This window comes from Cataglyphis hispanica, chromosome 24 (assembly GCF_021464435.1).
Source record: "Cataglyphis hispanica isolate Lineage 1 chromosome 24, ULB_Chis1_1.0, whole genome shotgun sequence".
In the NCBI taxonomy this organism is placed as follows: domain Eukaryota; kingdom Metazoa; phylum Arthropoda; class Insecta; order Hymenoptera; family Formicidae; genus Cataglyphis; species Cataglyphis hispanica.
Window position 1 is genome coordinate 2,557,192 of NC_065977.1, and position 16,668 is coordinate 2,573,859.

The following is a 16,668-nucleotide window of genomic DNA, read 5'->3' on the forward strand; positions in this document are numbered from 1 at the left end:
GTTCAAGTAAAAATCTTAAACGCTCATAAATAATATTTTTTTAAATTAAAATATTAAAATGTGAAAATTAATTTCATCTTTTTTTAATGAACATTTAATCAACACAGTAAAATCTTATTAATTTTAATCTTATGTAGCAAAAAGAACAAAAAATTATTGGAGAAAAAAAAGCAAAAAAAAAAATGAAGAAAAAAATTAAAGAATATGCTCCCTTCCCAATCCCTTATATATACAAGGTGTCCCAAAAATTTTGACACACCCAAAGTGTGAAGGTAGATTGGGCCAAATTGAGTCGAAAAGTTCTGTACTATTTTCCTCCATAACGCTTCAGAAAGAAGTTATTATTGAGTAAAGTCTGGCTAATTAGCACCGATTTTTAGCCGGATCCACGTCACTGAGCCGCGTGCCTGGTGCGCCACTGTAACAGCTGAACGCTCACGCATTATCAGTCGCGTGAGTCACCAACGTGCGCTTGACTAAAGATCGACGATGATTGGCCATATTTTACTCAATAATAACTTTTTTCTGAAGCGTTATAGAGGAAAATGATAAAGAATTTTTCGACTCAGTTTGGCCCAATCTACCTCCACACTTCGTGTGTCAAAATTTTTGGGACACCTTGTATAGTGCCAAACTTCCAATCGCCATGTACTTGCCAATGTAGATGCGTGCACAAAACTGTTAAATTATATACAAATGCATATGTCATCAAGTAGGTCCATTATGACATGGAAGGACACGATATTGGTGTTTGTAAAAATATATATAGAAAAAATACCAAAATAAACGAAGCTAAATTTAACGAAACTCTATTGTATGTTATGGGTAATATTAAATTATTACAATTTTAACCACTTTCAATTTTAAGAATTTATTTAATTATATAATTGAAAATGTTAGCTTAATATTAAATAATTATACTATTTTAATCACTTTGTAAATTGATATATATATATATATATATATATATATATATATATATATATGTAAGATCTAATTATATATGTGTATAATTGTCGTTTACCCATGTGTAAATGGATATAGATACGTGTAAACATCTAATTTGAAGAACTCCATACATGTCTAATAATATATCCTACTTTTACGCATTCATGTAATAATTTCAAGTTTTGCTTTATATCATTTTAGTTTGATAATATTATAATAGTTGCTTTCCATTTACATCAAAACTCAAATAATTCTCACCTATGACATCATAACTCATTTGAATGCACGTTCCTTTTGATGCTGAGAAAGTGAGTTTCTGCACACGATCGAGACTGTGTGCTTTAGTGAGTCTAATAAACTCACGAAAGTAAGGTTATGAACCTGCAATATCATTTGCGCGTTCCTTTTACTCATTGAATAATTGACATTTTATCTAAGTATAAAATACTCACATAACTGACTCAGTATCACTTGAGTGCAAATGAAAAGCAACTAATAATAATAGTATTATGCATATTCGTTCGTATATAAAATAAAATTTATATAGCTATATAACCAGTATGTAAATACTAGTTAAGAATCGTATCCGTTCTCTTAGGATGGTCTAGCGCGGGAAGAGTCCAAAAATCTTGTTGAGATTCCTGGGCCCTCCTTACATATGCGCAGAGTAGACTACCATAAGATTTATCGTGGGTAGAGAATCCACATTATCTTCGGCTCCTCCCCCTTTCTCTCTCAGGAGTCGAGGGGTCTTGTCGAAGATTTTCCCCATGTAAAAAAAAAGGATCGTAATCGTATGTTATAAAGAATAAATTAATTCTTTTCGTCATTCAGCTGTCTTTCTGTAACAAATCATCAAATCGTAACCAAAACAACTTCTTTCCATTTATATACAAGAAACTTTACTATTACTTATAAATATTTAATGCAATTAACTATGTTATTAACTGCATTATCAAAATTAGATCTAGAATCTTTTATGAAGAATGAGAAACTTGCTTAGATTATAGATGTTTCAATCCATACTTCATAGATAAGTTTTCCATAATCTTCGCGAAAGGCTTCACTCGCAATTTACCAATTTTTTCATTCTGTTTTTCGTGAGCGAGTATGGCTGTAGTTTCGACTGTACGTTGATTCAAACTATTCTCGACATCGTCATCATCATCATCATCTACAGTAATAATTTCAGGAGTTGTGCTCTTTTTCTTCTCATCCGTTTTTTCTTCATTCTTAGAATTCATATATACATTATCAGTATGGGAATTCTTCAAATGATTTTTATATTTATCTTCGTCGGTAAATACACATAGGCATAATAAACATTTTATCAAAAAGTCCTGAGTTGATTGATTCAATTGTGAATTAATCATATCGGTTTGAATGGAATCCGCATGAGCATATCTCAGATGGGCATGAAAGAACATCAAAGATGGATATTCTAATGGACATAAAGGACACGTGTAATTAGAATTATGATTGTAACTGTGGATTTGTTCAGATTTCTGATTTGTAGTTTCATTACTTTTCCAAACTTGTGGTACAAGAACTAATGTTTGGAGTGGTACAGTTGATTGGATTACAGAAGCTTGAAATGCATTAGTTGATTTAAGAGTGGATAAGGGAACTATAACTTTACCATTAAATTCATTACTTAATGCAAAAGCCATAGATGATGCAACGTCAGTCCTAAATCCACTAATAGATGGCATCGCAGAAATTTTCTGCGCAATTATATTATCTTTCAATAGTATAGCTTTTATTTGATTTGGTTCAATATTGGTTTTATCTTTTATCTCTTTTTTATCTAAAATATTCGGAATTTTATCTTGAAGAAATTGTGTTGAGATATCTTCTAATGTTGCCGCTGTTGTTGATGTTGATATTGTAGTTATTGCTGTAGAAGTTGATACTAGAGTTGCCGCTATTGATGCTGATGTTGTAATTGCTGTTGCTGATGTCAATGTTGTAGATGCTACTGTTGATGTTTTAGTTGTTGCTGATGTTGTAGTTACTATTGATGCTGATGTTGATGATGATGTTACTACTGATGTTGAAGCTTGATTAGCTTCAATAAATTGTTGAATGGAGTGTTTCCGAATATTATCGTCTTCAATAGTAAAAAGTGAAGGCTTTAGAGCAATGTTTTTAGCAGCCAAATCATCAATATGAGTTTGAAGAATGTGTGTCTGGATAGCATTAGCAGATAAAAACCTCATGTCACAGAACAAGCAGTTATATCTCCATTTTGTTGTGTTCTGTGCATTATTAGATTTAAGTTGATGTTCTATTAGTTTACTTGCAGTATTCGAAGATAATGTCTGTTCACAATTTTTACGATCAAGTGCGTTATCACACACGATATCATTTGAATGAAAGTGTTTCTTGTGACAGTTCAATGAAATAACCGTTTCTAGAACTTCGCCACAAATATGGCACGCATGTCCATTATAAATATCACGACAAGTATGAGTTAACTTTCTATGTTGATAAAGCAGATAAAATGTTTTACATTGCCTCTTGCATCTATCACATTTAAAATCGCCATCATTAGAGTAAAATGCGATATGCTTTGCCATATCATCAATATTTCTACATTTTAGTTGACATATCTGGCAAGTGTATTCATCAGGGAATTGTTCAATTTCTTTTTGTTTACTTGTAGAACAATTTCTAATACATTCTTGGTCCTCGGATGCGTGATCAAATCGATTTCTCTCTTCAGATTCTTCTGCAATCTCAGTCAAATTCTCTTTATTCGAATGGACATGCATATTATGCGAATGAAAATGCTTCTCGTGATTAAATCCCTCGTTGCATATGTTGCAAATATAATTGTACGATTTACGTTTATCTTCTGAATAGTGTGTAAGTTTGGTATGATGATTCAACATGTACATTCCTTGAAAATCTTGTGCACAGAGCGAGCATGTAAATGTATGATTCTTGTAATAGTACATCTTGTGTTGCATATAACGGTCATGCGTCTCAAATACTAAATTGCACACATTACACATTGCGGTTTGAGTATCTAATATCTCTTCATTCGCGCGAAAATCATGCGTGAATGTGTCAAGTATTTGTTGATTATGCAAATGTAATATATGTTGACGAAGTTCATGTTTTTTAATAAACCCTTGATTACAAAACACGCAATGGAAATTGTATGTTTTTGAGATCTGCGGTACATGTGCCGCAGTAATATGCGATTGTAAAAGACGTTTCGAACTAAATGCAGTCCCACATATCGGACAAACATCAGTAGTATAATTAAAAGTGCGTATGTGTTGCTGCAAATTTTTATGACTATGAAATTGTTTTCCACATATATCACAAGGATAAATGTTAATTTTTGATTTAATAGCATCCAATTGTGCATTTGCGATATCTTGATTACTAATTGTAGAATTACTATTTTCCAAAAGTTTTTCAGAATTTTGTGATTCGTTGATAATTCCGATTTCCTTTGTAATTAAGTTATCATCAACAGAAGAGTTTTGTTTATTTTCATTAATTTTTAAGTCCTTAATAACTTTTAGATCTTCTTCACTATTTAGCGATATACAATGTTCATTTGTCATTTCTACAGAGTTCTTACTTAAGCATTCATCATCAGAATGAGTCTTTTCATCACGTATAACTGTTAGTCCATTGACATTATTGCTGCGCTGCATCTTAAGAATAATTTTCGGGCACGCGTTTATCTTTTTCATGGCATCTTTTTGATCCGTAGTCATCTCTTCCTGTAGTATGCAAACGCTTTGATGTATCATCAAACTTGTCTGTGTTAGGAATGCAGTGCTACATTGAAGACACTTATAATTGTTTTTTATCGAACTGCATTTTACCTCAATATCTATTGGACATCGATCATTTTCTTTCTGAACATACTTCAGACAGTGAACACTTAAGTGTCGTTTCAGCTCTACATAGTTAGATAATACATTATAACAAACACAACATTGATTTTGTTTAGATAGATGTTCACTCAAGTAATGTTGAAGTAATTTATGTTTCAGCTTATATCGTGCGTCGCATATACTTGACATATACGCTATATGAGATGACTTAATGTGCATATGCTTGTCTAATTTTGAAGAGAAACTCTTCTTACAAACTTTACACAAAAAGGAACCATCATTGTGTTTCTCGATGTCTGATATTGTCTTCATTTTTGTGATATCTATAGCTGGAACAGTTGTTAAACGTTCCAGAGAAACTTCTAACTTTTTTAGCACGATTTCATTTCGTATATTATTTTCTTGAAACAATACAGAATTACATTGAGGAGAAAAGATGTTTTCCTTAAACGTGGTTTCAATTGCAAAACTTTGATGATGATTATCTTCTCTTATCTTCTCATCGCATCTTGTTAAAATAATTCTACAATCTTTGCACTTAAAACGGATCATAATAGTTTTCCAAAAGTTGGAATCTATTTTATTTAAATTAACCATATTATGTTCCGTTCTAGTACTATATTCTGTGTTAAATTGAAATTTCTTAGATGCATCTTTGCTCTGCCTCTTCCTTAAACTTGAAATTGATTTCCCGGAAGATATAGCTCTTGGAGATCGTAAGCTATACGGCATTTCTTGATAACATGAAACAATGTCATTTCTTTGATCTTTGGTTATTTTATCTTCAATAATAATATTTGGAAGTTTTTCCAAAAAAGATTTCATCATTTCAACATCTGCATGTAATTTTACAAATGGCTTTTTGGACACTTCGTGATTTCTATCTTTCTCCAAAGTAGAATGTACCATTTGTTCTAAATTACTTGATTTTGTAGGTAAAGAATCAACTTGTTCAGTACATATTTCTGAAAAATTTGATTTAGAATTATTTACCCTTTTGTAAAATAAAGTGGACGAAAAACCATCTTTTATAATGTTAAATTTATTTGGACTGGCATTAATATCACGTTTTCTTTTGCAAAGCTCAAGATATTCCGTTAATGTTGGTTGCCGTAATTTTTTTGTAGGTGACATTCCATCACTGAATGATTCTTCAGTTTTTAAGTTCCCGATTTTCATCGCATCATCATCGCTCGAAGATTTATGATTTATGAGACTAATAGTTCGTTTTTTTGATTTCATAAGATTGCTTGGACACAGTAATTCTTCATGTGCATCAGTCTTCAAAGTGTCATTTTTTAATAATATATTTTCATTCTTGGACTTCGGATTTTTATGTTTAGTTATGTTATTCGAATATATTAATTCCCTATGTAAGTGAAACAAGTGCGATTGTAGAAGTACCTTCTTTTTAAAACCACGATGGCAAAAGTTACAATATACTTTTGAGCGGCAATTGACGTTGTAACATTCCGTTTCTTTAAAACACTTCAGGGTATGAAAGTAATATTTCTTATGTGTCATATAATGCATTTTACAATTTTTGCATTGATAATTCCCAATATAACACTGTTTATGAGCTTTACAGTTTCGCAAAGAAGAGAATGTTCTAAAACATATATTACATTCAGTAGCAGTTTTTTTTCTTTGAGTTGTGCGTTGCTTTTTGGTTCTAGAAACTGATATGATGCTTTGTTGTTTCCTTCTTGTATTAAATTTTTTGGTTGTTTTCGTAAACGAATTAATATTTTTATTTTTAGAAATTTGGAAATCATTGGAACGTTTTTGTTTCTTATTGGATTGTGACAAAGCATCGCGTACTTGTTCTATTTTAACAAGTGTTTTTTTACGTTTTAAATTAAAAGTTTTAGCTGCATCACCTACATATGCAGAATGACTTTTAGATATGCGTTTACTCTTTTTATTTTTTACGGTTTTGGGCGCAATATCGTTTTCAAGTAATGATGCTTCATTGTGATTGATCAGATTAGGACAATTTCTATTTGACGTATCATTTTTCAAATTAGAGAAATTTCTACTTAATGCATTTCTCGTGTCAGTATTTAATGGCGTATCAATGGGTTCATCCTTAATCTTCATCCCATCTTGGATCTCCGTATCACACTGAAAAATATATAAGTCTAGTTTAATTTCCTATATCCATTTAAAGGCAACAAAATCTTCTAATTGTCAAAAACAAAAATATAAAAAACATAAAAAGCTTAAACTTATAACTATTAAATAAAGTTAACTTCTAGCATCATAAAGAACTCCTACTGAACAAATTTTGAAATATCTTCTCTCCTATATGTGTAAATGAGGATCCTATTAACACACATCCACACAAATCGATACCAATGCCAGGAATAGTCAGCAAGATTGAGTAACAGAAGGTTTTAGTGCTTAATTGATAATTATAATATAGGCTATCGGATTGCGCTCAAACCATTCTAGAAATTTTCAATTTGTCTTTACTTGTTAATATAGATGTAGACCAAGCGTTTTTAGATCAATATTGTCTTTCTATTAAAAAAGTTTGTGTTAAGCAATATTAATCTCAAAGAATTTGACTTAAAATACATGTTTTGAGCTATCCGCATTAGTTATATACTGGTATCTCGATATAATGCAGGACGCTATACGAATTACCCTCAAAATAATGATGCCAGAATGAAATCCCGTCTCATCGGCTCGGCAATGAGAGAGATAGTGCACACAAGCGCGAATCGCATCCACGTAATGCGCAAAATCTGTCTGAATCTTTCGCGTTTTGTGCGTTATCCCCTCCACCGCTGAGCCAATAAGTCAGAAACTCATTCTAACACTGTCTCAAATTCAGGACTGTAGCGCGAGACTTGCATGAATATGTTGTTTCAAATATACTATCCCACAATGATTCGATCCGTTCCCCAAGATGAACGTAGAAATGGGTATACAGTGAAAACAGGATAAATATTCCTACGTTTATCTTTAAATGGATAAGGAAAAGAAAGAAGGAAAAATATTAGTATATCTAATAAGTATATCTAACAAAAAATTAAAAATAATAAAAATAATAAATAAATAATAAATATAATTATAAATAAACAAAAACCGAAATAGGAATAGATTCTCGTCGCTTATTCCTGGGTTCGGCAAAGAGCGAGATTATTTTGATTTATCAAATCATCATCCACCATTTTGTATTTCATAAGTTTAACATGAATTTGCTTTCAGCGATATGTGAAATCTCTTATTCATGTCTAAAACTCAATAACAGCTCTAATACCGTGAGTTTAGAAGTAATAATAATTATTCATGCTTACAAATACAAGGAGTAGTTTCCACCCTTAAACTTGCACCATTGCCGATATAAAAAATACGTGTCTATTATTTTTGATAGCTTTACAAGTATACCAAGTTTCAATAAAATCGGCGAGTCACACAAAGGTAGATTTACTTGTAAGCTACATTCCAAAACATACTCTCCGAGGAAGATTTCACTCGATTATGTTCCAAAACATTGTTGAGCGTTTCTGATTGGTTCCAGATGCCATCAAGTAAAATTTTCCTCGGAGAAGAAATTTTACACCAATTTTGAAACCTAGGCTTAAAAAGGTCTTCCAAATTAACTCGTTCATCAGTATGCATTACCAACTATGTATATGTATGGTTACCAACTATCAATTAAAAATCTAAGATCATCATCCTCCTAAATTCCTGTTACAACAATCCTAACTTAAGAAGATGACCTTATTTTTTGTAATGCGTGGCCCCGCTACCGTGAGTATTCAACTCGTAATCGGAAAATCTAGAGTTCGATCCGGGATGTTCTTGTTGAAGATATTTGCAAGGGGTAAACGCTAACGGCATTATGGTGTATAGATTGAAGGCATTGCTAGGCATTACTAGGCATTACTAAAATATTAGTTGGCATTAGGTAAAAATTTCGGCAGTAATGCCCAAAAATTGGATATTAGTAGACATTGATAAAGTATTAGTGGACATTAGTGGGCATTATTAGTAGGCATTGCTTGGTCATTACTAAAATATTAATTGGCATTAGGTAAAAATTTCGGCAGTAATGCCCAAAAATTGGTATTAATAGATATTGGTGTACATGATTTTGGTCAGCGGTTTACCCCTTGGATATTTGTCACTTGACTATGCCTTCTGGAAAGCGTCTTTCCCGCGTCCATAATTTAGGTATGTTTCTGTCTGCTATCTCCATTAAATGTATTCCTATTTTCTAATTCAAATTTTTCTATATTTTATATGGTAATATGATTTATATCGTGGATTTTCTATGATAAAGTAGACTCTTTAAATATCCCAAAAAATAATCAAATAAAGATAAATCTAAAAATCATTATCTTAATCAAATTAATAATACTTCTCCTTTCTACCTATCAGAGACAACGTTGTTTAAATAATTACATATATGCAGACATTATAGTAAATACATCATTTTGTTAAAACCAAATATTGTTGAAGTTTTGACCAGCGACTTGTTATAATGCTAAAATAATATTTCTATGCATGTATTATAAAACTGAGAATTAAAATTTCCTTTAATGAAAAAAAGTTGAAGTTATCAAGTTATCTTTCTCTCTCATCCCAAATTCCTATTCAAACATTAACTTTTCAAGAATATTGCATATGTATTTGTATATCCAATTTCATCGTTTTAATATTTGCAGTTGTATCAATTTATACTTTCAGTAATCAAATGTTGCTTTATCTAAAAAAAAAGTATTTTTGTCTGAAAGTTGCGATTTTCAAATTATATCATCATCCTCTCGCAAGATTCAACTCGATAAAAATCGTTGCAGACAATTCTTGTGTAAAACTTGTCTTAATAAAAATAGAATTTATTTATTTTCAGATTTTATGAAATTTTTTGTCAATATCATATTTTACAGCTTTGCGTGTAGATAGGCAATAATTTTTCATAAAAGACTACATAATTTAAACTTCTCGAGATTTGTTGCTATTACCGACCTTCTCGTTTTTGAAAGATTTTTAACAACGCCTTTTTGTTCATAATAAAAAAACAATCAGTGATACATTCCATCTTGTTCTTCTTGGAAGTTCTATTAAATAAATATATTGTTTTTTCAAACAATCTCATTGAGCTCATCAATAAAATTCAACTTGATTTATGAAATGCCATTTAATACTTGACTATTTAATACAGACTAAAGCCAGCGGCATACGATGCTTATTTCCTTTACTGGATCACTTGCTTGCAAGTGTAATGATAACTGTGCTAGAAGCGATGATAAAAAATGACGTCACTAAGGGCCATGTTGCTGACTATACTTCGTCCAATGAGAGAATAACCACTGTCTGCGCATAGGCGGGTAAAGTGGGGAGAGCGTGGCACGCTACTCGATACCGTATTTGTAAATACGGCAAGCTCAGGGACTTTTTAGCTCCTCCTCCTGCTCGAAATGGACGAGTTTTCGTCCGATCCATGGTTATTCTATCATTGGACCGGATCGATGATATTGATTCCGTCGTAATTTATCAATAATTAGAAATAATGCAATTCCATTTTTTTCGACGTTGTACTGCAGTAGTAATGGTCTGTTCCATATTTATTTATCGGGTGCCAGTACAAAAATCAGTACGAACCAATGCGAAAGCCGGCATCGTCTGAAGCCAAGCCAGCAACATTGCCAGCAATGCTGCCCATATGATAACAAGCACGAAAAACCAGTTAGTAATCCAGCAGATAAAATAAGATCGCGTGTCCCTGGCTTAAAATAATTCGGATAAAATTTATAGTGATGAAACACTAAAATATATTGTTTTGACTAATTTCATTTGACATAAACTAAAGTGAAGATTTTGAGTCATAACTATAAAATTATAGGCCGGTATTTAGTCCATTCTTAAATTTAAGATCGTCTTAAGTACAGTCTTAAGATGCTATGCGGCCATTTCATTGATTGAATGGGATCTTAAGCCAATCCACACTTAAGACGATCTTAAATATAAGAATGAGTTATGAATATCGGTCTTAGATTTTATTTAGTCATTGCAAATCGCGGGATTTTCTAACACATGCGCGCTTTTACTACTAAAATATAATGCGCATGCGTCTCAAGTGGGATCCTATAGAATCCTAACATGGGCTACAGCCCACATTATCAATTGACCAGCTAAACACTAGTCTCCTATGATTGATCAATCATACTCGGAACGGCTCACTTGCGCACAGTACAATTGGACACGTTGCAATTGCGCACTGTGATATTAGACACATAAAGTTGCGCACCGTTCGATTGGACACATTTCAATTGCGCACAATTCATTTGGACACATTTCATTTGCGCACCGTTCAATTGGACACGTTGTTTTTGGACACAACACATGTTTTTGTATAAATTAAAATACATGCACACGCAATTTTGAATTTTTTTGACATTTATTAACTCCATTTGGTAAATAAATATTTGTTATAGTACGTTTACACACAATTCTTTTGCGCACATTTCTATTGCGCACAGTTCTTTTGCGCACATTTCTTTTGCACACATTTCGGGTTCGATCGGACACTATAGCATGTACTTTGTAAGTTGTAAAGCAAGGTCCACCCAGCCTACTGGCGGGAGGTGGACCGAAGGCCCCCCTTGCACTACCCCCCGCGTGTGTGGGTGCGTGCGTGCGTGCTTAAGAAATGTGCGCAAAAGATATGTGCGCAAAAGAATGTGCACAAAAGAAATGTGCGCAAAAGAACTGTGTGTAAACGAACTGTAAGAAACGTTTATTAACCAAATGAAATTAATAATAAATGTCAATAAATTTCAAAATTATACATATATACATGAGCGTGTATGTATTTTAAATTATACAAAAATATGTGTTGTGGCCAAAAGCCACAGTGTCCAAACGAACTGTGCGCAAATGAAATGTGTTCAATCGAACGGTGCGCAACTTTATGTATCTAATAACGCAGTGTGCAATTGCAACATGTCCAATTGTACTGTGCGCAAGTGAAGGCTTCTCAATCATACTGATTAACTCTAGGCATCGGTCGATACGTAGATATGTGCTATTGAAATTTTTCCCTCCTTTGTCCTTATTTTATATAAACTTAACTTAATCTAATATAAACTGATCTGAGATTAATCCTTGATTAGTAATTGTTGATCGAGACTGTATCCAATCAAGATTGTGTCCGACAGAAATTTTACATACTTTGTATCAGAAATCCATCGTTATATCTGATTGATAATATACATAATCAAAATCTATAATCTCCTATATCTATATTACTTTTCAATAGCTCCTTGGCTATGAAAAATGCTGGAAATCGCAATCTTCTATTTAAAATAAGTAAAAAATTAAAAAAATGTTACTTGCTTTTTGAACAAAATATATTCCTAAAATGTATCGCGTATCACCGAAAAGAAAGACATATATATATATATATATAACTCATCTCAGGGTCTGTTCGTTTTAGCTGAACTGGCTGCACTAGTTCAGTTTATCTTTCCAATATGGGTTCAGCAAAACAAACAGACCCTCGAGTAAATAAAATCAACGTTTATGCTACGATAATAAAGTAGGAACCTACGCGATAGATCCTTTAACAGTTTCCTATTATACCGACTATCGCAAAGTTCATTGTAAGCAAGCCGATGTTATATATATACGCAATAATGGCCATCTACAGAAAATACAATGGTTACGTCATCGGTTTTTGAAAACGAATTAAATTCATATGTAAGATCAAACTCATAATTAAGATCATGACACGTAAAAAAGTTTCGATCGTAACCGTAAGGCCATAAGCAAATCGACCAATCACATTCAAGCATTCTCAAATGTAGTAAAAACACGTTTGACTGTGATTGGACGATTTGCTCACGACTTTATGGTTATGATTAAAACTTTTTTACATGTCATGGCCTTAACAGACATTGGGTCTATTCTTTATAGCTGAACTGGCTACACTAGTTCAGAACTTATCTTTCTTCTTCCAATGTGGAGAAAAAAAGATAAACTGAACTAGTGCAGCTAGTTCAACTGTAAAAAACAAATCCATTATCATTCAACATTTACATAACCGTTGTATTTTACAAAAGCAACTATTGTAGCACATACTATCGCAAATTAAATTGTATTACTAATTTATCGACTACGAAAATCTTCATTGTGATAAAAATCTAAAACTCGTTTATCATGCATCAAAATTATTAAGACTTTTTTAATAGCTAAAATATCACTTTCCATACTTGAGAACAATTATTATTTCTTAATGATTTTAAATGTTATAAAAAAATTATATAAAAACATTTTTTTATAAGGAAAAAATATTTTAAAAATATTTCAAAAAGATTGAAAATGAGAAAAATGCATTGTTATATATATATATATATATATATATATATATATATATATATATGCTACATGAAATATTAGTGTAATATAATTAATTTAATGAGTAATTAAACAAACTAATTTTCTTTAATTTCAGATGTATATAGCAAGTAAATATCTAAACAAAGATTTTATTAAATTTAAAGCATTGCCATATAAAATTAAGCATTGATATCTAAAAATATTTACAATAAAAATACTCAATATAAAATATAAATAAAATCTCTTAAGATTAACCTTCTATACGCATAGATGTGTTAATAAATTTAATTATAAAAATTTGCTAGCTATTTGTTTATATATAATTATAAAAGTACTTACAGATGGATTTGCATGTATGAATACAGCATCTACTACTCTCTCGTACAATAGAACTCTAGCCATATCACAATGTTCGTAGTATGTCTACTCCTGTAACATGTTAAATTATATATTATGTTATTAAACTTATCAAATAGAAGCAATATTAAAAAGTATTTATACACAAGCAAATAACATAGTTGTAAAATTGAGAACTCAATAACGTAGCACATTAGCTACCAACGCTACGTATACATTACACCATTAGAGATTGTATATATATATATATATATATATATATATATATATATATATATATGCATCTGATATAAGAATATAATCAATTTAAACATAAGATTATAAATGCACATTGTACAGAAGTGATCTATTGAAATTTTAATGAAAGCATTTGTTGATGTTATATATCTAATTCAATACATTGCAAGATCTGATTTATATTATTTTAGATAAGAAGAAGCGAATCATTCTCGAATTATACACATATGCATTTTATATAAGATATTGATCATTAATTGAAAACAAAGTAATAAAATCGATATAAGAAAATCGGCACGCTGTACCTGAATATAAAGGTGTTATGTCATTCGAAGTAGAAGGAATAGCACACAGAATGTTATGTATTGATTTAAAACCACCAATATTACACTATAATCACGTTTTCGTAATAAAGCACATTAGTATAGTATGAATCATCACTGAACAATTCAGAAACATCTTATCAAGTACGTTCGCGCACAGCACTGACCACGATCACGATCACCAAGCCACAACTGTTACATAAAATGGCGGCGATACTGACGACGAGCTGACAAGCTGACTCACGAATACCTACTGCGCAGTCGACTCAGTCGGTTATATTGGATCGAGTTCCGTTAACGCTTGCGGACGACAATGGAGGTGTCGGACCGTGATTCTTCGCGTGTCCCTTGTTTGGATCTGCTTTTTGTGTTTTGCTTGGTTTTGTCTTTCTCTCAGGGCCAATTTCACCACCTTTGGTTAAGTTAATCGACGGTTAAAATCAGCAGGGTGGCAACAGAAAATAGAGATGAAGGAAAACCAAGCATTCTTATCATTTCAGTTGCCATTCTGCTGATTTTAACCGTCGGTTAACTTAACCAAAAGTGATGAAATTGGCCCTCAAGAGAACCCAAGAGGACGTTATCATTCCTATTTTTTCACTTATTATTTTTACTGATAACTGTTGATAAGTGCAGTGGCGTAAACTAAAAGGGACCAGAGTAGACCCATCTCCCTCCCCTCCCTTAAACTACATCTGGTCTTCCTTTAGATCTGATTTAGAATATTTAACTTAAAGCATGAAATTGTATTAAAAAAATTTATGGTATGACAAAATAACATGATGTACTATAAAAAGCACATTCTGTATATTGCAAAAATAAGTGCAAGATAATGATTTGTGGTGAAGATTATTAAAATGCATAAATAAAATGCAATCGTAATTTTTAATATTTATATATATTATTAATATATATTATTTTAATATTTTTTTCTAAAACGGTACCATCAGTAAATTTTATAAAATAATATTTTTCCAATTTTCTAGTTTTAAGACCCATAGAAATACATTAAAATCTGCGAAAAAACCTGGATTTTTTAACTTACATCAACTTTTTAAACTAAAAAAAAAATATTATTTGTTGTAAAACAAAAATCTTTTCGAAATCTTTAAAATGCACTAAATTTTACGAAAACACTTTTCTAAAAATTTTTTTGGTGAGAAACCTCTTTCCCGGAACTTCTTCCAAGCGTGGTAAATTTCATGCACACGCGCATGCTTGACAAGCCCCCTTATCTTAATAATTGATTTTCCCCTCCCTCTGTGAAAAAAGTGAGATAACTGATAACGGAGAACTGAGAAACTTATCTCGTATGTATATATGTACAATCTATGCCAATTTAAATCGCTAATAGAAGAAAAAGAAGATTACATTAATAGGCGATGTCAAGAAACAGAATCGATATGCAAAACAGTTGATTATAAAAAAAAATAAACGATTTTTTGTAATCAATTAAAAGTGATAAATATTTATTTTAATTTTATTTCAGATCTCGATAGAAATGCATTTAATCGATATTTCCCAGTAAACAAACTGCGTATAATATATCAGCAGATTACGCATTATGATAACAAATTTACTCAGAAGTTGCTAACAAATTAACATTAGTTATGTCCACATTAAATTTGTGATTTACCGACAGAGTCTGTTCAGAATCTGATGGCAACAAGCTTGATCTATTAACATATAACATTGTACATTACTCTTTTATTTAGGGCCAATTTCACCACCTTCGATTAAGTTAACCGACTGTTAAAATCAGCAGAGTAACTCAGCAGAGTCAGGCAACTGAAATGATAAGAATGCTTGGTTTTCCTTCACCACTATTTTCTGTTGGCACCCTGCGGATTTTAACCGTCGGTTAACTTAATCAAAGGTGGTGAATTGGTCCTTAAATGATTAGGAAATATAGATACTGTTTGATTTCTGCTGCTCATCTTGTTATCAGATGGCGTGCACGTAGATTCTGATCGATTTTGTTGATCGACCTAATCTGTCGATTCAATAATAACATTTTCTGTACTAAATTTGTAGTTTCTTTATTGATAATAATTTGTGGCAGACACTTGGCAAGATCTGCTCTTGACAGACGGTGGCTAACAAAATGCAAGTAGTATGCCAGCAAATTCAATTATGAATTTATGGCAGATTCCGATCTGCTGCATATTTATTTAAGTTTAATGTCTGAAAGTCTTGCTCGACAATGATTCGTTCCATTTCCCTAGCAAGGTGAACCTTCACAAGAGTAGAGATATTTATCCTATGTTCATCGTATCCTCACTCATATGTTACGATCTGATAAGCTTATATTGCCAATTAAACCCTATCCGACAATGATTCCGTTTTGTTTTTCTAATGAGAACGTAGGAATGGGGATATTTATACGATAAACATAGGACAGACTAAACTATTGTTGTCATTTTCGAGACGCTGCCCGCTATCATAGGATGCGTTCCGTTTCACGCATTGAGCGCATAGATCGCGTATAGAAAATCTATAGTTCACGTAACATATATTGTAGATTTCCAAGCGATCTATGCGCTCTATCGCGTGTAGAGGGGATACACACACAAACGTAAATTGTGTACATG

General features: G+C 31.8%; 1 protein-coding gene across 1 annotated transcript; it reads right to left on the bottom strand.

Annotated features, from left to right (window-relative positions):
• Positions 1-978: 978 nt before the first annotated feature.
• LOC126858086 (zinc finger protein 91-like) lies at positions 979-14,269 on the bottom strand. Its single transcript, XM_050608117.1, has 3 exons — positions 14,060-14,269; positions 13,500-13,589; positions 979-6,932 (listed from the first exon to the last, which is right to left on the bottom strand). Exons 2-3 carry the CDS (start codon positions 13,560-13,562, stop codon positions 1,953-1,955), a joined length of 5,043 nt encoding a protein of 1,680 aa, XP_050464074.1. The 5' UTR covers positions 13,563-13,589; positions 14,060-14,269; the 3' UTR covers positions 979-1,952.
• Between the last annotated feature and the right edge of the window lie 2,399 nt (positions 14,270-16,668).